At 41.5% G+C, this 23198-nt stretch overlaps 1 protein-coding gene across 1 annotated transcript in view; it reads right to left on the bottom strand.

The window, feature by feature from the left end:
* prim2 (DNA primase subunit 2) overlaps positions 1 to 23198 on the bottom strand; it is a 60695-nt gene that overhangs the window by 5339 nt on the left and 32158 nt on the right. Inside the window, exons 9-12 of the mRNA XM_079512273.1 lie at positions 20715 to 20787; positions 14815 to 15000; positions 4814 to 4940; positions 2489 to 2571 (exon numbers count right to left, since the gene is read on the bottom strand). Coding sequence (XP_079368399.1) covers positions 2489 to 2571; positions 4814 to 4940; positions 14815 to 15000; positions 20715 to 20787 — 469 coding nt within the window. The remainder of the gene's footprint in view (positions 1 to 2488; positions 2572 to 4813; positions 4941 to 14814; positions 15001 to 20714; positions 20788 to 23198) is intronic.

The following is a 23198-nucleotide window of genomic DNA, read 5'->3' as shown; positions in this document are numbered from 1 at the left end:
GATGAGAGAGAAATTCTGCATGAGATTTGTTTCCTGCCGAGTTGTTTCACACTCAACTCGCTCTTTGATTTTTAATTATGGTGCATTTCTGACTGTCTGCGGGCTAAACACTTGACATGGTGCAAGGCTTAGTCATGCCTGCATAGTGTTTGTACAACACACACACACACACACACGCACGCACGCACGCACGCACGCACGCACGCACGCACGCACGCACGCACGCACGCACGCACGCACGCACGCACACACACACACACACACTAAAGGTTCTACTGTATGTCAATGGCAGAGCTGGTGCTGAAGGGGACAGAAGCTGGATGATTAATTAAATGTGATGAAAGACAAGTCCCCCCGAGGGTTAGACGTTCACCTAAATTAGCTTATACGTGCCATTTTGTTCTCCCGGTCGTCAATGGCTTACTTGTATTTCAGGACAAATCAATATTTAACGACTTTGGCGTCACTATACTTTCAGCATGTCATTATAGCCGTGCATTTTGAAAGATTTGAGGGGCGCTAGCCCCTCCTATACACAGGATTAATGTTTGTCTTTAGTTCAAAGATTGTTTAGTAAACACATTGACAATGAAGGGGAAATTGTGTGTTAAATGCTGTTGTGTTGTGGGAGGCGGGACATGGGAAGTGAGGAAGAGAGAATTTCGGAGAAGCCAAAACTTTAAAAAAAAAAGATTAGAAATACTTAACGGCATCGGCGGTTAATGCGATTTCTCCCACGTTTCCATTGTCTCCTATAGCCGCTTTATGCATCTTTGAAACATCTCACCAACACTCAAGCGGCGCGCCGCTCGGCGTGAACAGAGAGAATGTACAGCTGCATCCCAACGAGAGTGGAATAACCGATTAGGGACCCTACGGTTAAGCGATGTCCAAACTTCAGAAAAGCTTAACCGAGGGTGCTAAAAGGGGCTACTAATTAACATGAGTTAGACTTTAATATATTAGCGCCCCTCACTTCACACGGGTGTGATTTCTTACATATATATCTGTATGTAATACTTCGATGTGATGATAGTCAAAAAATGAATCGGTACTTTGTGAAACTAGATTATAATCTAAATCATACCCTCTCTCATACTAGGCTCAATATCAGACTTTATTGCTCCATTAAAAATGGACCATGAATTACTTTAATGTTCATTTGAAGGTTTATAACTCCTGGAGAATATACTGCAAGAACATTTTTTTTTTTTTTTTATAAAAATAAAAAAAAAGTAATAATTTTCATTGTCTGAACCACTGAACTCAGTTCAACATGTTGATAGAAATAATTGAAAGAGCTTACAAAGGGACCAAGTAATTATAGATCCCAGAGGAACCCCAGTCAGCAAAGTATATAGTGGTTAACCACTAAACAGACCCACTTGAAGGTTTAGCAGCAAAAGCATGTATTGAATCGCCAGTAGGTGCAATTTTCTATGGTACTGTATGTACAACATCCAGAATGTAATGAATAAAATCACACGTGTGAAGTGAGGGGCACTCTTATCATCGTACATCATCATGCATCATCTCATACTGGCCAATCAGAATGCCCGTTGCCTGCGATTGGTTAGCTGATTTGCTCGTTTACATACGACGTACATTTTCCCTTCAATGTCAATGGCGTTTAATGTTTTGATGTTTCATTTACGTCATATTTAGCGGACATTTGACCTAATTTCTCAGTTCATTGTCAATGGCAAATCTTGAGACATGTGGGGACAATATTTAGCGGGCATTTGACCTGAATTTCACTATCATTGTCAATAGCAAATCTTGAGACTTGTGGGGACAAAAGCTGTTTATAGAAGGGGCTAGCGCCCCTCAAAAATAAATGTATATTCTAGCTTTAACCCATTCAATCCGGAAAAGCATCAGTGCTATTTTATGCTATTCTTAAAAAAAAAGAAAAATAGCAGATATACTCACACAGAAAATCTTTGAATACATATTTTTAAAGCGAACATTTCTAACTAAAATCTTTGCTTCTGGGGGTCCCTGGAACAAATTATTTTGATATGAGGCATCAGCGGCCAAATGCACCTGGGGGGGGTCCTTGACATGAAAAAGGTTTGAGCAGCACCGATAGCAACATACGTTTTTCTTTTAATTTAGATGTTTTTTTAATCAGCCTCTCCAGGAAACAAGGAGAGAGCCAGGTAAGCACGAGCCAGAAAAGCACGAGAGAGAGAGAGAGAGAGAGAGAGAGAGAGAGAGGGGACATTAGAGTGACATGCAGCAAATGATCTACTTGGCCGGGGAGTTGAACCAGGGACTCGCTGTCAGGCATCAGAGCCTACGCGCATATGGTACACTCCCAAACCACCGGGCTATCAGGCACCTCCGTAACAGCATGTCTTTTCTTTCATGTTCACTGTAGAGAGACTAGGCCACTGTTATCATGGCCTGCCCCATCCATCCCCAGTGGCCAGACAGGGCTGGCAGTCCATCTGAAGATGTCTAGACACCGAGGGCTAATACTGACCTGACTAATCCCAGTGGGAGAGACTTTATACGCCTGAAGCTTCTGTTTCAACAGCTCCGGGTCACTGTGGCGGAATGGGCATCCTAGGAAAAAATTAAACACGTTAGCTGTGTCCGCCTAGAGACAGAGAAATAAATATGCATCACAACAAGCAGTGGTGGAAATAGCCAGATTTGACTGGGGGGGACCCGAATAAACCCAGGGCAGGCATTAGAGAACATTAAAAGCCAATATGGTAATTATAAAGAAATATAGCCATGTAATATTATTTCCTACTGGTAAACATTTCCACATTACCAAATTGGGATGTTTTAACTAGTCAAAACGGTCCAACTGTCCAAACGGAGCTAAATGGTTACTTTGAACCAGTGGACAATGCCATCCTTAGATCCTCTCACAGGTGGGGTAATATGACCATTAGCGCCAGAATTGGGAGGGGGTAATTTCATATTTCACAACAAGTAGCAAAACATTACAGACAAAGAGTTTTGGTGTAGAATAGAGGGTAAAAACTACTTCTAAAAGTAGGTGTGGCACAACACCCCTGGCTATTCTCTTCTCGGAAGGATTCCGGCTGATTGTTTAAAGTTAAAGCATGGGGGAAAAGCCGTCGTAGAGTAATCATTTCTAAAACGTCCGCATGAGCTCACAGCTGTGCTCTGAAATCCATTATTTCCCATGGCATGAGCGGCGCCACCGGCGAGGCGGGAGAGAGGAATTAAGATACAACCCCTCAGGCAACGTTTTGCAAGCGACACATCGCTTTGATTTAGCTGATTGAGTTGATTTAATATGAACGTATGAAGATGAATCATTTTACAAGCCATTTGACTGTATTAACCCATTTTGAGCGGGAAACCCCTTTTGGTGTTAGCATTATGTTGTGCTTTAGCTATTGAAAAAAAGCAGATCTACAAGCTCATAGCGCGCCACCGAGTGGCGCGCTACGAGCTTGTAGGTCTGCTATTTTTTTTAAATCGAAGAACGACTGACATAGAAACATAGCTTTTTCAGAAAACTGTCAGGATGTAGAAGACATTTTTAGAATCTGATCTCAGGTCAAAATGGGTTAACTTTAACCTTGCATTTTGTGTGGTATATCATTCAGTACATCAGGGGAGAGAGAGGATTACTACAGGACGATGCCATGGCATACAGGTGACGTGAAGTGAACTTCATTAACCCGTTAAAACAGCCGTGTCATTGTTTTACACACACACACACACACACACACACACACACACACACACACACACACACACACACACACACACACACACACACACACACACACACACACACACACACACACACACACACACACACACACACACACACACACACACACACACACACACACACACACACACACACACACACACACACACACACACACACACACACACACACACACACACACACACACACACACACACACGAGGGGTTCCTCAGCCAAATACATATCATATTGGGGCTCCTTGGCACGAAAGAAATTGAGAACCACTGATTTACAGTAGAAGGCATTTGTCGGCCTTAGCTCAGGTCTTAATGGGTTAAACATGGGGGATTTTAATTGGGGTATCAAGCCCATTTTTATGTTTTCTTTTCCTGGCTTTCACCTTTATTTTATATTTTTTTATGGAGGGACAGACAGTAGGCTGACAGGAAATGGGGAGAGAGATGGGGGGATGACACGCAGTAAAGGCCGTCGGGATCGGGAGTCGAACCCGCGGCACACTGCCAGACTGGTTTACCAGCCAAGGTGCCTGGACCACTGAGCCACGGCCCAGGCCGGTATCAAAGCCCTTTGAGTATATTCTAACACTGTTAATATACCCAGTACCTTGGAAGTTATCAATGTCTTTCACTGGGTTTCCAGCACTGAATGCAAGAAAGACAAAACATGCACATACAATACACATAGGGCTATAAACACAACTAGGGGTGCAACTAATCGATTATACAAAACAATTAGATCAATTATGATGACATAATTTGATTTGTTTTCAAAGTAGTGACAATAGAAGACCTGCAAGCTCACAACAGTGCCAGGAATAAAACAGGGCTTAAGTAGTTAGTTAATCCTACTAATCGATTTAAAAATGTCCGATTATTCAATTAATGGGCAAAGTAAATCTATAGAACAATCGCTAAGAAAATAATCAATAGTTGCAGCCCTACTACACACGCACACACACACACACACAAATAGATTGTCATTTTCTTTGATGATAGAAACCACAGTCATTTGCGCGTCACTCCTGCCAAGGCCAATAATGGAGAGCAGAATGGCTCATCACATGCGTAAACAGCCCCCTGACTCACCGTGATGGTCGCCTTGGCTGGGTGGGTTCGACAAAATCACCTTCATGCAACTGTAGGGGGTATAATCTGTCCGCTTGCCTTCCTTCCCAAACATGTGGCGGACGCTGTAGGCATACGCTTTATCAAACTAGAAGGAGAGGCAGAGAGGGAGACGGAGAGGCAGAGAGGTGGTTGTTAGCGAGGATCGGAGTGGAAGAGAGAGACCAGGCAAGGTTGGGGTGAAAACAGACATCGTCGTACATCATGTCATTTGCGACAGGGTGTTTTCATCAATGAAATATAAAGCTATTAGAGGGAACCTGCTGTGGAGCTGCAGACACGCTGCAGACAGATGAGGCCGAGCTAGAAGGATAACATGGCCCTCTTCCCTTTCACACTCATATGTGTTGCCTTGTAATTTTTTGCCACACAATACTGTAAGATTTCATACCTTCACAGAAATTAATGTATTATTCTATTTACTATATTATTTTTAGGTCCGAGTTTGTTTCGTTTTTGTTTTTTTACTAAACACCAAACAAAATGACTTGTCTTTTAGTTCTACTGGATCTCTTCTCCACTAGTACCTCCCGAACATTTTAGTCTAGCCTTTATTTGGTGACGGAATTGTCAATAAATGTAGTCATAGTTTCAGTCATCATAGCTTAGTTTATTTACTTTTTAGTCAGTGAAAAATACGAAAATGTTTTGTTAGTTTCCGTCGACGACATCAACACTGTTGACTGTTCAACATAAAAATAACGGAAACAATTATTTACACCCTTTGCTGAATGTTAATCAGTCAAGCCACATCTGTATGACATAGCCAAATATGTCATTGAGAAAATATTTCACTTTCCAGTCCTTATAGAGCAGGGGTGCCCAAAAGGTAGATCACAATCTACCAGTAGATCACAAAGGCTGTGCAGGTAGATCACATGACATGCTCCTAAAGAATATTTCAATTAAATTGACACAATTCTTGGCATCTGCCACTTGAATTAAAGGTGACTTGATTGATTGACATCAAAAAGCGACTGCCAGCGCAAGTCCACAATGCAACATTTTGTTTTCAGTGTAGCATTATAAATTAAATGCAAAAAACCCTACCTATTCCATTTCTCCCCCTCTATTTCCCATTCCAAGTGCATTTGTCTTATATGTAATGCCAGAGCCGCTATTCTAAAGCACCCTCAGGTACATATTTAAACTATTTAATATATACTATTTTCAAGTAGCTCTCAAGTCAAAAAAGGGTGGGCACCCCTGTTATAGAGAGTAATACCAACAAAGTGGATCTTATCATTACAGTTATCAGATCTTTACACTCAATTCCTCATCTATAAAAAGAAAGAAAATTAAAGTTTTTTAAAGTACTACTATTGGTTTATAAAGCACTGAATTTATAGGTTTATAGAGCCCAAATATATGTGTGGCGTTGTGCTACATCAGAAGCATCCAGACCTCTTGGGTCATCTGGGACAGGCTGAACCCAGAGTCAGAACAAAATGTGGAGAAGCAGTGTTCCATGTCTAAGACCCTCCCAGAATACTGTACTGCAGCAGGTCAGCTACAACTGACAACTCACTGCTTTTAACCGATTAAGACCGGTAGTCGATTCTACAAATGTTTTCTAAATCAGTGGTTCTCAAACCTTTTCGTAATTCAAACTGCATCCATTTGAATTCACATGAGAACTGATTTAGAAGCCATTAGAAGGCAGGTGGAATCGGCCTCAGGTCTTAACTCATTTTTTTTCCAAAAAGGCGTCCAAAGGCGCCATTGGCACTCTCCGCCACCAGGGTGAGGCGTCCAAAGGCGTCCTGTGGCACTCAGTTTTAATGGCCTCAGTGTTTTGTGTAAAGGCACTTTTAATTGCCTTGTTGAAAATTAAATGTACTAAAGTTAACTTTCCACCTGTTGAGAAAAATCGGTTGAGATGACACTACAACAGGACTTGAGTTCAGGGAAACTATAAAAGGTTGAATGAATGTCATTTGGTGAAAAACAGAACTGTATCTACAGCACCAAAAAAGCAAAACATCAGAGCACAGTATACATGTGAATATAATGGAGAAAATCTGTGGTTTGCGTTTAATCCTGTAGCATTTGATTTTGGTCACAGTACTCAACATTCACGCTGAGAACATTTAATATGTTCCAACTAAAAGTGTGAATTACAGCTTTCCTGCATTAATAACCCTACTGACACATGAGGCCATCAAAAGTCCAATAAAACAACTGAACTTGACAATGTGACTACTTGTACCGCGGCTATAATACCGTCTAGGCGGCGTAGGCGCCTATAAAAACTAACCAATCAAATAAATTATCGGTTGGGTCTAGGCATTTAAGATGCTAAATCCAGATTTAAGATCACCTCACACTGTACTGAAATCATTTTAAGAGCTTCACCACTGACAATTTACTGCACATTTCCATAATAATTAAAATTGGGAAAAGGGTGCGGTATAGGCAAGACATTAACTTTATTCCTGCCTTTGTTCAGGCAGCCAAAAACAAGAACTTCTTGCTAAACTAGGGATAATGGAAACTCACAAACGGTCTTACATTTGCAAGCTTAAGCTCTATATTTAGGTAACAATATTTACATTTATTTATTTTTTTGGTTTGTTTTATTCAAATACAATTCCAAAGACAGGGTAATCTGCAATTTAAAGCACTAGGTCACTAGCAACATGAGGAACGGTTTCAAGAAACTTAAGAAAGTTTGACAAAGCTACTCTTATAGGGGGGGTCCCTGGCACAAAATCTGTAAATGGAGGTCTGCCACCTAATACACATCAATGTGGAGGTCCTCGACATGGACATGTTTGATAGCCACTGATTTAAAGGAGCATTCAGTGATTTGGAAAACCCCCCGGTCCACCCCGGGAACAAGATGTGCACTGCATGCACGCACTACAGCGGGGGGGACACGCAACAGGCCAACAGCATGCACACTAAGGCCGGCCCCTGCTCGATCATGATTGGCAGAAGGCCCCTCTCTATCCTGATTGGATGAAGGCTGGGCCACCTAGCCAAAAACGAAACCTAAGACTTTTTGACCCCAGGGGTTAACTAGGGACAGGGAGGAACTCCTTATATGGTCAGCACACTCTATAGTAGGGAGGATTATCACAACAAAACAAAAAAAATAAGTGATATTTGAATTAAGTGCACACAAATCGACGGGAAAAAGCAGCTAAGAATCCGAAAAACACTGCAGTGTGCAGGGACCTTTAAAGGATCTTATACAAGTAACATATCCCTGATATCACTTGATATTCTGTAGACGAGATGAAGAGGAATGCTGAGCACTGGCATTAACACAGAGGAGGATGCAAATAGAAAAAATACAGCTGTGCTAATATTTGCTTAATGGGGGTCCGTCACTGCAGCATCTCCCTCGCCAAGACATATTTGTTCAAACCTAAGGCAATGATGAGAGAATTAGGACACAATTCAAAGGGATTATGGATGCCAGAACACACACACACACACACACACACACACACACACACACACACACACACACACACACACACACACACACACACACACACACACACACACACACACACACACACACACACACACACACACACACACACACACACACACACACACACACACACACACACACACACACAGAGCAAGGTCTGAGACTAGACAGACACCAGTGTTGCTCTTGCACCACGCCATTGTGTGTAAAAAAACACTTTCCATTTTCACAAGCGTTACAGGCATTTTTAAACCTTGTAGGAATGCAAGGTTAAGTGCTATAAAATACAGCCCAAATAAAGTCAACTTGTTTTGGTGTTGCACAATAAGGACAACGGAGACATTAAAACACGTTTTCCATGGCATATAAAATGTGGTTTGATCCTAAATATTCACAGTAATGGGATATTACTTATTCATAACAACTGGATGTTTATATCCAGGCTCACAAAAGCATGCCATTATGGGAACTGTTATAAACCACATAGGATTACAGACTGCATGTGGTGGGTTGCTGTTCACAAAAGCAGGGTGCCCTACTTTTTCTTTTTTATTAAAAACAGTATTGAGCTTTTAGGCTAAATAGGCATGTCAAAATATAGCCATATTTACATAGAACTACTGATAAATTCAGGCTGTTTTTACATACAGTATATATTACTAGTAATTCATCATCTGTAATAATGGCATAACAGTCAGAAGCATTTCAATGAATGCTATACATTACTCCTACTGTACATTCAGCATTCTCAGGTTATCATTTTGCTAAGCACAGGAACCAGTTTACCACCAATATACGTAAATATGTTTTATCATTTTCAGTATAGGGCTCCTCCTTTGAGAATGACTGGCCTCTTTCTAATGGATCACAGGAAGAGTAGCCTGTCTCCTCCTTTAGCCATGAGAAATATATCAACAGCAGATTGCAAACAAGCACCCCAAAACTAATGTTTCAACAGAGGCATTAAAGACACAACAAGATGGAAATGGAGATTAGAGCTGCTAAGTGACTAGAATAATTTAGTGAGAGTGTTCAATCGAGGAAGAGTTCAGTCTGGAAATGTAGCTTGCAGACAGACAGTCACATTTGATTTGATTCAAGCCGGTAGAGACCTAGTCTAGTTTCTCAGGCCGATTCCTTAATCATACGCATACACGTCGTTTAATGCTGGTTGAAATAGAGGGAGAAAATAGCCATGGTATCAGTAGAGACTAGAGAGCATGTCCATCCCACTGCAGTTTGGCCCCTTATCCACCAAAAGAAGCTCTAGAAGTTGTTCCGTTCTTTATTTTTTATGATGTTTATACATCACATCTGCATCTTCCAACCTCAATAGTGACACGCCCACTTTGGTTCCCACTTCAGGGCAAGAAGACATATTTTTTGGTTTCAGTTCCGAACCAACTTTTAGGGATCTGAACCAATTAATTCAAAGACGAGGGAAAAAAAGAACAGAACCAGTTCAATCCTGGTGGAAGAGAGTCCTTTGTGTATTACATGCCATGGATTGTGGTGCTTAAAAAAATAAGGTAAACTGAGACCTGCTTATAGTATTAACACCGCCTGTCTTTTTCTGTATTTCAGAAAGGCTGCTACCTTTGGTGGGTAAAATGTAAAATGATCTGGTCTTATTACAAAAGCTGAATATAGTAGATAGCTCTATAATTTTGTGGATACCAGCAGTTTTTCCCCACATTTCTGCTCTGTCTGTGCTACATTTGCCATCCTAATAGATTCCTTATACCTCACATGTGACATTTAGATAACAAGGATGGATAATTGTGTGCTGCAATGGTCTATCTGCATAGTTCACACAAAACATCCCATTTTGTACCAGTGCACACTCTAGCAAAACAAACACATCGTTGGCTCGGAAATTGATGATACAATGTCAGTCCAAGTGATTATTTGTAAGCAGTTCTGCAGGAAAGTCAAATGCATTTCACTTTTGTATTGTGCACAATTCAAATAATAAGTGCTGTCAAAGCATAAGTGATGTCAAAGCATTAAAACAGGGGGTCTCAACGTTTTTACCCCGGGAAATGCTTTGGCCATATCTCGCGTGATATCACTGATCACATGACGTGATCAGTGATACTGGAAGTTCTAGACTTCCAGTTGTAGGCTAAATAGAAGGGGGGGATTATCTTTATTATTTCCACACAACAACTCAAAGTTATATCAGAGTTCAATGTTGAAAATGAGTGGTATTCCCCTACCCAGCTGGGGTTGATATTACTCCAATAGATATGGCATCATCAACCCACACACATGCGGCAGAAAACACATTTCATATTTCAATAACCCTGGGAAAACAAATAGGTTGCTATATTTCATTGACACCAAATTAGCAACAGAATTGCAACTACAGGTGCATCAAACGCCACAAGGTTTTAGTACACTAGTGTATGTAGTTTTCCACCACGGAGGTCCCCAACTCAGTTGGGGACAGTTCTGCAAATGTTTTCAACAAGTCTTTGATATCTATAAAATAAGACAGCTCTGGTACGTAACACATACCGCACTGGGGTACTATGCTGTTTCCTTAGATTCACTGCTTAGTTTACTATTGAAGATAAACATGAAATGATTCAATGATTAACGTATTCCTCAAATACAAATTCAGAAAACCTTTTTTTCACTGACGAAAACTAAAGAAAATAAGCTATTATGATAAAACTATGACTAAAATGTTAGGGAGGGACTAGTGGAGAAGAGATCCTTAGAAGTAAGACAAGTCCTTTTACAGTATGCTTGGTTGTGAATGGGTGTCGCGCTTCGAAAATAGCCTATGTACAAGCTCACACGTGAGCTTGTAGATACGCTATTTTTGGCACACGGCCAAGTATAAATCAATCATTACAACCCCATCGAGGACTGCCAAAATTATTCTTTTGTCGACTGTCAAAATCAACACTGTTGGCCTGGGCACATTGGCTGGTAATCCAGTCTGGCAGTGAGCCACGGGTTCGACTCCCGATCTCAACGGCCTTTACTGCACGTCACCCCTCCATCTCTCTCCCCATTTCCTCAGCTTACGGTCTATCCCTCTAGAAAAAATATTAAATAAAGGCGAAAGCATGGGGCGTCAGATCAACATGGAATTAATTCTGTACTGGCCATATATGGAGCATGTCTTGAGTGTACAAGGTTTGATGAGGTCAGATCAACATATGGAATGTCAGAACAGGTCAGCTCCATATATGGAGATCTAAGGGTGGCAGCAGGGGCAGTGTCTTGTGTACAGGGTTTGATGAGGGCGCAGGTAGGCCTTCATTTTCGGGCATGTTGAGAACTCTAGTTCTCGCCGGCTGCCGGGCGTGGCTGCACTAATAACTTTGGGGCAGGCCCCTCTAAAGTTAGAATGGACAGGTATCGGTCAAAAGGGAGACATCAAAGAGGAAGGATGGATGGGGAAGGATCAACATATGGAATGTCAGGTCAGCTCCATATATGGAGATCTAAGGGGTTGAGGTGAGATGTAGAGTTGCTGGCAAATATTGATGACATCAGGGATCTCTGTATATGGGCTTAATATTAATGACATCACGTGATGTCACGAGGCATGACCAGATATGGGGGCATTCCCATATATGGGCTTAATATTAATGACATCAGGGATAGTGACTGACTGACGGGAAATGCACAATTTCATAGTTAACTGTGACCTGTGGTCACAACAACGCTGCTGTGATGGAAGTGAGCATTTCTCAGATGAGAACTGTGCTTTGCACGTTCACTTTAAAATAGCTAGACAGGTAAGCAGTCTGTTCCCCAACTTAGTCCTTATGTTTAGGGGCACTTTGTGGGCAACCACAGCACACATCAGCAGAAACTGCTCCTGTGTTTACCCTGCCTACAGTCTCACTGAATCTGTACTTTTTGATCTGCAGTGCAGATCCAAATTCTCTGAGGTTCTGAAGTTAAATTAAATAAAGTTAACTGAAATGAATGTGTATTCCTTAAGCATCTTACTGACAATGTGCTTCCTTATTGATAGGGTCATCAAATAATTATGGTCATAAGCTCAATTAATCAATTAACCATTTCAATTAATCAAATCAAGAGGTGCATTTTTTTTGTATATATATTTCGGTTGATACAACAAATCGACTTGAAACTCTGATGAATCACTTAGTTCCCATTGTCTACTCTACTTCATCAGACATGATGTAGGTGTCACACGAAAAAAAGCAATGTGAGCTTTAGATATGTATTTTGCTACCGTATATAGAAAAGGAATTATTTTACTATATTTTATTAATGGGTAAAATCGATTAGTTTGACTACCAGTTAATAACTTTTTTTATTTATATAAACAAGAAATAACATTTAATATAAAGTAAACATTTAAGCAAATCAAAATAACAACATCAGTAAAAGGCAGGGGGAAACAAAAAAAAAGTTATTTATAGGAATGCTTTTTGAAACATGGGTTTTTTAAAACGTGTAAGGGAGTCAGTGAGGCAATTTTTTTCTGGAAGCGCATTCCAGAGCTTAGGTGCTCGGATGGCGAAGGCCCGATCACCCTTCGTGACATAATTCGCAGTGTGAGTTTTTAGGAGCCCCTTGCCTGCGGACCTCAGTTGCGCCCCTAGTGCTGAATTTTAACAGATTAGTGTCAGTTGCAGTATAATTAATCTCACCTCATCAGGAAAACAAAAGAAGACCTACCCAAAGGCAATGCTAAACTCACAAGTCGTGGAAGTAGACACTCGTCCAAAATGAATAGTCAAGCCTCCACAGAAAGACAAATGTATAGATCAAGTTGATTCCATCTCTCTCTCTCGTCTAATATTACATCTAACCCCCCAGTTCCCCCCCCCCAGGCCTCCCTTTCAGCATCGCTGCCTCCCATTTTTTTCCGTACTGCTTGCCGCATACTAATGAGCACGCTTTGTTCAGCCTGCCACAAAGTGCAGCCGCTGACACAACACATACATCAACGTTGAGAGCTCTGCTCTGGTCAGCAGCACACAGCACAGGAGTCCGCGATGGGAACGTGTGCTGGACTTCTGCGCGCTACCCACATTCCAGTTACACATGGGAGGGTAGACGGAGGGAGCCCAGTCACCCTGGAAATGGGACACTTTGAAGAGTGTCGTTGCGTGACTGCCAGAGTATTTGCCGTGAGGCTTTTATCCAGTAAGAGTAATGGGATAGTAGTATGACGAGGAAAAAAAAAACTAAGTTCGGGTAGATGGACAGACACTGGCTCATGCTGCTGCTGAGTCGGTGGAATGTACTTAAAAGTAGACACAATAAAAACACAAATGCAGCACTTTGACTCTGTGTTCCAACCAGCCCAAACACAACATGACACAATCAACTTAATAGTACAAGATGTAAACGTTAGGAATGGTTGGGTGTGTGTGTGTGTGTGTGTGTGTGTGTGTGTGTGTGTCTGCAGGTCACAGAGTACACATTTACTTTACACATGTACTCACTGTGTATGTCTGTGTATGGACATATTGATGACCCTGATCACCACCGACTTCAAATTCTACACACGCGTTCCACACCACCACAGGGAGTGCAGTGCCTGGTCTTGAGTTGGTCAGATACACGGTTGTCCCACACAACCATCCTTCTCCGTTCTCTACACTGGCTCCCCGTAGCGGCTCGCATCCAGTTCAAAACCCTGGTGTTAGCCTATAGGGCAGTGAAAGGAACAGCTCCTTCCTACCTCCGGGCTATGGTCGATGCCTACACCCCTGCCCGACCACTTCGGTCTGCCACCTCGGGGCGACTGATTGCCTCGTCACTCAAGGGTCCTTCTGGCCGATCCACACGGTCACGACTCTTTTCTGTTCTGGCCCCACAGTGGTGGAATGAACTCCCCACTGATGTTAGGACAGCAGAGTCACTGCCCATATTTCGCCGCAGGTTGAAAACCCACCTCTTCAGGAAACACTACCCTTCCTCTCTGCCTGACCTACTTGTTGTTAACTAGTTGTACGAACGCTTGTTTTCTATTGTTGTATTGTTTATTGGATCTTGTTTAGTCGATACACTTAATTGTTTTAGCTCATGCTCATTTGATTTAGCTATTTTGTCTCATCTGTTTAAGGAAATAGGTAGCTGATATATTGCACTTTTACCTTAGCACTAGGTATACTCTTGGTTGCTTGTTTTTGCAGAAAATGCACTAAAGACTTCTGGTGATTAGTAGTTTTTGTTCCCTACCTATGTTGAATACACTTATTGTAAGTCGCTTTGGATAAAAGCGTCTGCTAAATGACTGTAATGTAATGTAATGTAATGTCCAGAACAGACAGAAAAGTCTCTGGCTCTGCCAGTGGACTTAATGAGCCCAAGTCCCCATACCCATGTGCAATTTGTGCCAATTGATTGCCATAGCAACCCCAGCCATATTCAGTGCAGTCAGTTTGCACTCTTCAGACATTCTCCACACATTCTCCACAGACGTTTACCACTGCACAAGGACGTACACACTACACAGACAGACAGGTCTAGTTACAGAATCAATGCTACCTAACGAGCATTGGTTGGTTACCTTGTCTGCATCCACTTTGCCCTTGACGAACTCTGACCTCCAGAACTGCAGAGCTTGGTCCAGTGTGAGGCCGATGCCTTTCAGGTAGAGGCCGTACTGCATGCGGCCGCCGTGCCGCAGATGGTGGTTCTCTCTCAGCGCCTGGTGGAGCTGCCTCATGCACAGCGGGTAGGACTTGGCCGCCAGCTGAAAGAAGACAAACAGCCACATGATCGATGTGAGGACTCTGGAGCACAAGCAGCAGGAATGGTAAACAGAGTGCATTCTATACATCACTTTTGTAGTCTTCAGACAGAAGACAGGTTCCGAGGTGGGATTGGCGAAAGGGCCTTTCTGTCTGGAGTTTGCATGTTCTCCCCGTGTCTCCTAGGGTAGGTACCCTCACAAAAACATGCAGTAATCCTGGTCTCTAAACTACCTCCCCCTGGCCAGCCGGGGCGTCTGATGGAGGGGAAAGGAACTGGTCAAACTGAATAACTGAGTAACTTCCACGCGCTACGTCCGGCCGGGGTTAACTCTCCTGTCAGGTGAAAAGAAGCAGCTTGGACTCCTCATGCATAGAAGGAAGCATGAGGTCAGTCCGCTGCCCCCCCCCCCCCCCCCCCCCAGGTTGGCAGAGGAAGTGTAGCGCCCAGGATTACATTAGATAAAATGGGTTACAAAATTGTGGGATAAAACATTAAAGAGGGAGTGCCACAATTTTTGTATTTTTCCAGTTTTCCATGTGTCTATGAGGTAACAGTACTTCATTAGACACCCTGGAGTCGTTTTTATGTGCAATGGTATATTAACTTTGTATTTAGGGTTTCTTCCTGGAGGCTGAACCCTTGACAGTCAAACGGGCCAATGAAATAAACAGTAATATAGTGACATCACACTATCAGCCCCTCCCCTAGCCCCTCCCCCTTTATCATACAACTACAGCTGTGGGTGCGGCTTCAGTTCAGGTGGATCACCACCCACCAGGCAAACTTAAAGAACTGGTGGGCATGCCCACATAAAAACAACATTTTAACAAATACTGTATACTTTTTTGAAAAAAATTATACCTCCTTATATAACAATAAGACCTGATGATCATGTTTTAGGGTGGAAAAAAATCACGGCACTCCATAAAAAAAAAGAGAAAAGAAGACGGGTTCAGACAGGTGATGTCTTAGATGACAAAGGACCGACCCTTAAGACCTTTTTAATGCATCATAAAAAGTAATGAAATGAAAAAAGACCATTACTCCGTCAGAAGTAATCTATAAACTATACTATAAAAACGGGTCAAACTTCGGCACTGGTCAGACATGATGCACTCAGCATCAAGGGTTGGATTCTCCCATACTAGCAGGTGGTGCACTTGTACATCAAGGCAAGCTAGCTGCCTCAGGCTAAAGAAACAGGGAACAGACTCCTGAACTACAGTATGGACCACATGACTCTGGGAGCGTTGGTCCCCATGGCTACTTATATGATTAATACTGTGATTCAACAGGGTGTGCCCAGTGCTGAGTATTTGCCTTAGGCTACCAGCTGGCCCTTCCACACCTTAACGCATTTTGACCTGAGATCAGATTCTAAAAATGACTTCTACATCCTGACAGTTTTCTGAAAAAGCTATGTTACCATGTCAGTCGTTTTTTTCAAAAATAGCAGACCTACAAGCTATGAGCTTGTAGATCTGCTATTTTTCAATAGCTGAAGCATAACATAATGCTAACACCAAAAGGGGTTCCCGCCCAAAATGGGTTAAGACAAATACAAGTCTGTAGTAATATCTTTGTTTCAATAATGATCAAGATTGGGGGCAACGCGCGCACACACACACACACACACACACACACACACACACACACACACAATATATAAAGGCTGTATTGGAGAGTACTTCAGTAACTTCAGCTCCTAAGGTCACATCAATCTTCAGGATGGTGAGTACTGTACTTCATACCTGGCATTGTGAGTCTGGTGATGACAGTTCTATTTACACAGATTTGTCTTCCCATTTTTATTTTTGGTTGGATGGTTATTAATTGATTGAGTGAGTGATTGATTGATTGAATGCATATATTATCTGTCAAAAGGATCACACAAATGGCTTATTTCTACTTATTTCCATTGTTGTCATTTGAGCTGATTTAAATTGATGTATACAATGTCAAGCTTGTATTATTAATAATTATTATAGAGCAAAGAGGAGATCCGGGCACACTTAATGTTAAAAGGAGGAAAACTGTATTGAACCGACATGTTTCGAGGTCGAAACATGTCGGTTCAATAAAGTTTTACTCCTTTTAACATTAAGTGTGCCCGGATCTCTTTGCTCTATATCGATGTGTTATCCCGATTGATCCCAGGAGCACTTTTTACTATTTTTAAATGTTTTATACCTGCACACCTCCTGAGCACCTGGTTGCCTCCTTGCCTCTAATAATTATTATTATTAATATATGTTTATGATGTACTATTTCAGAATTCCCTCCCAGTGATTGTTTATTTCCTGGGTCTGGTTGTGCTGTGTCAGTGTCAGTGCTTCTTCCAGAGGCTAGAGATAACCGACATAAACCACCCTCCAACAGGTGAGTTCAGCCCCATGCATGCATATGTCAACAGTGGAATAGAACAGGGGTTCTCAACCCGTGGGTCGCGACCCCTCGGGGGGTCGCCAAATTATTTTAGGGGGTCCCCAAATTATTTTCCAAAATGTTCACGATTTTTCAAAAATAGCAGACCTACAAGCTCGTAGCGCGCCACTCTGTGGTTTAAGGTTATTGTAGCAGTCAATTTATATTGGGGGTCGGGAGGGGGCGGGGGTCCCCGGCCAAAAACGTTGAGAACCCCTGGAATAGAAGACGTCTAATTTATACTTTATCATACAGCAGTCTGAGCAGTGTTGCTCGCTGAATATAGCCGATTTATTGTTATTTACTGATTTTCCAAATCATTATTTCTACTGTGAAACACTGTCGTAACAAGTAAATGGAAAAACAGGGCCCCCTCACAAATTAGAAGGACAGCATCAGTTACCAGAACCAAGGACAGGTGTTTTCAATTAATCTATCATGGTAAAAATGGAGTTTGAAGTTTGTATAGGAAGGGGCCGGGGCAGCTAAAATGAATATCAAATATCTAAATACTGAATTAAGCAACTACAAAACTGTCCGGAGCGTCCACAAAAGCCTGAGTAGACGATGAAATGACCCAACATTTTGTGAAAGTGAAATATCCCTTAAGTTTACACATTGACCGTCTGACTCAAAATGTACCAAACTGGTTCTCAAAGTGGGGTCTGGGGACCCCCATGGGACATTGGGGGAGGGGGGGGGTTCCAGGCGGTTTATAACAGTTTAAACACTTTGAGAACCACTGCAGTACACACATAATTATGCAGAGCGACACTTCGTCAGACCTGGATATGTAGCCTAGGTGTATTATATTATGTGTTTTTCTTTGTGTTCAGGTTGTGTGGATAAGGACAGCAAGGAGCACGCCTTTGGCTCTCGCTGGACAACTAAAGACTGCTTGGCATGCTCCTGTTACAGTTCAATGCAAGGCATGAGCTGTTGCAACAAGTAAGATTTTGTCTCTCCTTCCAACTCAATCAAATCCCTTACGCCTCACTAACATATAACGCATTATCAAACTTCTTCACTGTGTGGATTGTGTGCTTATATATTTTGATGGTGGCATCTTGGTATCAGGTTACTTATATCTTAACTCTGTTTCATTCATAGGATGCCATCAAGCACCACGATGGAGATTCCTGCAAATTGTGAGCTGATTGAGAATAAAGCGGCCTGTTCTTTTAAGATAGTGATGAAGTCCGATCATTCCAAGGCGTGTACTCCTTTCTAGATTGGCTGCATTGCCCTCATCTTCACCAGGAACCAACTAGACCCACAATGGAATTAAATGCTCTCAATCATTCCCTGGATTCTGATACAGAATGCAACTATGCATGTGAATGATTTATATTACTGTAAAGATTTATGCTACAGTGCCAATAAAGTTAAAGGTCAAATCTACAACTTATTTGAACGTAGTGTGTTGTGTACGGTATTTCTATAATTATCAAGAGGTATAGTTTGTTAGTTTGATCACAGTACTGCCAGTAGATAATGGAGTTCTAGCCCTGCAAGGGATTTATTAACCTAATGACATCTTCTTACAAACACTGGCTTGTGCAGCATCAGGTTTTCGAGTCGATGCTTCCATCTGTTTCAAAAGAGGTGACACCTTGAAGTCAGGTACAATTGTACCAATGTTTTTAATTTGATCAACATCAGGAAAAAGAAAAGATCTGGGAATGGTCGTGCGAGAGTCTGATTGCCAGGGAAGGGCAGAAAAGAATACACATGTGCATTTTCAAATACATATTTTTTAAAGAGTGTGTGTGAGTGTGTGTGTGTGCCGTATGTGTATCTGTGACGTGTGTGTATCTGTGTGTCGTGGAACTGTACCTTATCCACTGAAGTTGACCATTTGTATGAACATAAATCAATATCGAAAGTAAATTATATTATGATGGGTGTGCCTCTGTGTGTATTTCACCACCTATTAATTAAACATTACTTAACACATGTACACCTTAGTCAATAATCATCAGGCTGTCAGGAAGCAGAACTCTCTACCAGCTTTCCCCCTACTCTGTTCCCATTGACTCTGGACTAATACAACCACTACCTCAACATACACAACACATACGCACGCATTATAATTACATACATAAAAAAAGAAAAACTAAGATCAACTGTGAAGTATGTACTCAACTGCTGCTATCTCTCTGCACATGTACAATTCTTTTAAATGTTTAGGTTTTTATTTATAGGTATTTTTACCAACGTAAAGTACCACCCGTGCTGGAGAATGAGACGCAGTTCCTTGGATTCAAGACTAAGGCGAATGGTAAATTGGACATTAAAGCCGCTGGATTCGGTGTGCGGTCCGACTGGATGGATCTTAATGATCTATGCCAGCGAATCAGGATTACAGTTGAAGTGGGTGGCGCCTGATACAACAACTGCTGCGCTCAACAACAGCATCATCACAGATCCGCGTGTCCGTGCATGTGCGATCTACGAGCAGGACGGTACGCACCATGAACTGTCAATCAAATCCGCGACCGCAAGAGCCACCATTCTAGGAATGAAGCGATCAGAAAGTGCAACACTGGACCAGTCTGAGGCTGAAATTAGAAAAACTGTCACTATCTTTGATTTGTATATGGACACTTGTTTTACATCAAAACTTGCGTGTGTGCGTGCGTGTGTGTTCTTTATGCTTTTCTATGGTACTGTGTATTTTATTGTTTGGTTCAGGGGTTGATATAATTATGTGTCAGTCCCTTGTACGGTTGTTGGAGGTATTATAATTGAAACCTTTTTGTCAGACTGAGACTCTGATTGGCACCCTGGCACTTACCCCAGCAAATTGCTACAATCTCAATGCAAGTTTGCATTATGCATTAATGACAAGCGGGTACACAAATGCAGCCTAAATCATTTTACAGCATTATATTTTGGATTGTAACTATATTAACATAAACAGGTAATCATCTTACGCAAATACAATAATAAGCTACATTACCATTAACATAATCAAATGCGTTTTGAACTGAACACACTTTCTAATCAATGGGCACTGCACAAAAATGGGCATAGGAGAAGCAGTCTAAGTTCTTATAGTAGAAAGTATAATGTTAACCGGTACTGTCCGTACCACAAGTTGGAGTGAGATGCTTGAACAATGTAATTAATCTATTCACACTAAATGGGTACTACATACCACCGTACAACATCCTTATAGCACCAATTAAAGTGAACAGGCCTTTTAGAATGTCACTAACGCCTTAGTGGCAAAGTCAAGAGAATTAAAGTATTTGTTCCAGGATTCAGCAGTCAATGTAAACTCACCCCATCAATTTGTTCCAAGGAGATTTTCCCAACACTCTTCTGGATGCTGTAATCCTGGCCCACATAGGCATGGCTAGAGGGGAAAATGTAATAACATAATCAACTACAATTCTGAAAAATTGATACATACAATCATCTAAATCAAATTCTATAGATATTATTAGATGAATTCATCTCCGATATTCAAAATGCTTGCAATTTCGGAATATCGGACTACATTAGACATTACATTAGACGTTAGACCATGTCTAACGGTTGAAAAGCCACCACAGCCAACACCGCAGAAGAACACCAAAGTCCTCTGTTGACAGTCAGGATTTAATTGCAAAGCTATTAAGGGAAATGGCTGAAACAAGAGGCAAATCCCTGTGACAGAGGCTGCCATTTAAGTTGGTGACAAGACTGACAACCGTTAAAAATACTTTTTCTTAAAGTCACCCATGAAGCAGAGAAAGAGTAGACAACCACATGTCTCCTCTAATACACAATGGTACACTCTTTTCACCTGACAGTAATGAGCTTCACCACAAGAGTGTAACACTCATATCTTCCCCAGACAGGGGCCTCATGTATAAACGAATGCACAACTTTCATACTGAAAGTTGCCATACTCAAATGTTTTAAAGTACCGTAAACACAGAAAACTCTGCATGTTTGGCAATGTGCCATGTCAAGTCCGGGGCCCCTTAACAATACCGTAAATAATGTGATATTGAGCACACGTGCACAACCTTAATATCACCACACCGGCAACTGCTGTGTTCCCTATGTAATGTTATGTAAACGTATTCCACTGTTTGCCTGTCTGTTTTCCGTTTTGTGTTTCTTTGTGAGGACTGCGGATGAAAATTAGCAACTGTGCTATATCCGGTGTATTTACGTCCATGTGACGTCCATTAATATGCATTGTCCTGTCCAAATAAACAAATAAAGTAAGTAAAGTAAAGTAACAGGTTAAAGAAATGTAAGCATTGGTGGTGGAGTGGTGTTCTACAACCAAAACCAGCACGGTTAAGATGACGAGAGCCATGAGAGCAATGATAAAGCAGAGTTGAATGGCTAAAGAGCCAGCTAAATTGGAACACTTGTTCCTCGAATAAGTGCTAACGTATCAAGAAGCCAGGCATCACAGACAGGACTTAGTAGACTTAGTAGACCATTTACTAAATGGTGCATTTCTATACTGAATAGCAGTGCATTCAGTATACAGTACCCGACAAAGGCCACATATGCCAAAACGTTGTTTTTGACCGCTTGTTGGTAATACATTATTTTGGAAGCATTCAAAACAGTGTGCTCCCACTTCTCTTCAGTGCATCTAATTTGTTCGAGCACCCATTGAATTGTTTGGATGTGCGTGCACTAACTAGTCGACTATTCAACTAGTCGACTAGTAAATCCACTAGTCAACCTTGTTGGTACTAGTTGATACGTTTTTTTTTCTTCCCTTTTTTGTAGGCCTCAAGATCAGCTAGATTATAGTTATAGTCACCTATTAGTTATAGTAAATGTAACTATTATTAAAGAAATAAAAAAATTACATAATAGGTAGGCCTAGTTAAACAACTAGTCGACTAGTAAACTAGGCAACTAGTAAGAATCACTAGAAGTGAAAGCCCTAGCGTGCACATCCTGACCATACACTGCTGAATCTCTATTTAGAGTGCAAAACAACAAATAAAATAAAGACTTTCCAGCGACTGAACATAAATCAAAATGTGTTTTGAGCAAAGTATGACTGGTAGAGTGAGCCAGTGAGGGTCACATTTTCTTATTGGGTGCACAATCCCGGTCGTCTGGGAGCAACTGAATTAAATACCCTGAATTGAATGACATTTTTCTTTAGTTTCTAAAAAAAATCAATTCAAAAAGCATGACAAGGCCTAAGAAAATAAATGTGTTGCTCTTCATTACAGACTACACAGAGTAAAGCCCACAACAAACTCTGGCAATGGGCCATGTTTTTGGCTGGACCCAAGGAAGTGCCATGCCCGGTGTGTAGTCAGTCGGATCAGGGGATCTCCAAAAATATATATAAATCAACAAATCCCCAAATATGGAGATAAATGCACAAATAGCAGTATGATATCCGTCTGTCCGTGCCCCTTTTATGCCCATGTATGGAGATCCCATCAATATGGTCATAGTAGCTGTGTTGATTTGTCGACTAAAACGAAAAATATATATATTTGACAATTTTGTCAACAAATATAAGCTAGACCAAAATATTAGGAAGAGACTAGTGGAGAAGAGATCCAGGAGAACTAAAAGACAAGTATTTTTATGTTTGGCTCTGAAAATAGCCGATCTACAAGCTCACAAAAGGTTTTTTTCAGCATGCAACAAAGTGTAAAATTTGCCATTACATCAAGGCCCACTATTTTTGAGTGGTGCAACCACTCCAAGGAACAGCAATGTCCATGTTAACCTATGTGACTATGTATGTGACTATGTTACTATGAGTACCAGTAGGGGCAAAAGTGG

The sequence above is a fragment of the Electrona antarctica genome (assembly GCF_951216825.1).
Source record: "Electrona antarctica genome assembly, chromosome: 10".
Lineage (NCBI taxonomy): Eukaryota > Metazoa > Chordata > Actinopteri > Myctophiformes > Myctophidae > Electrona > Electrona antarctica.
The sequence above is the reverse complement of the archived record's forward strand: the minus strand, read 5'-3'. Positions and strand labels throughout refer to the sequence as shown.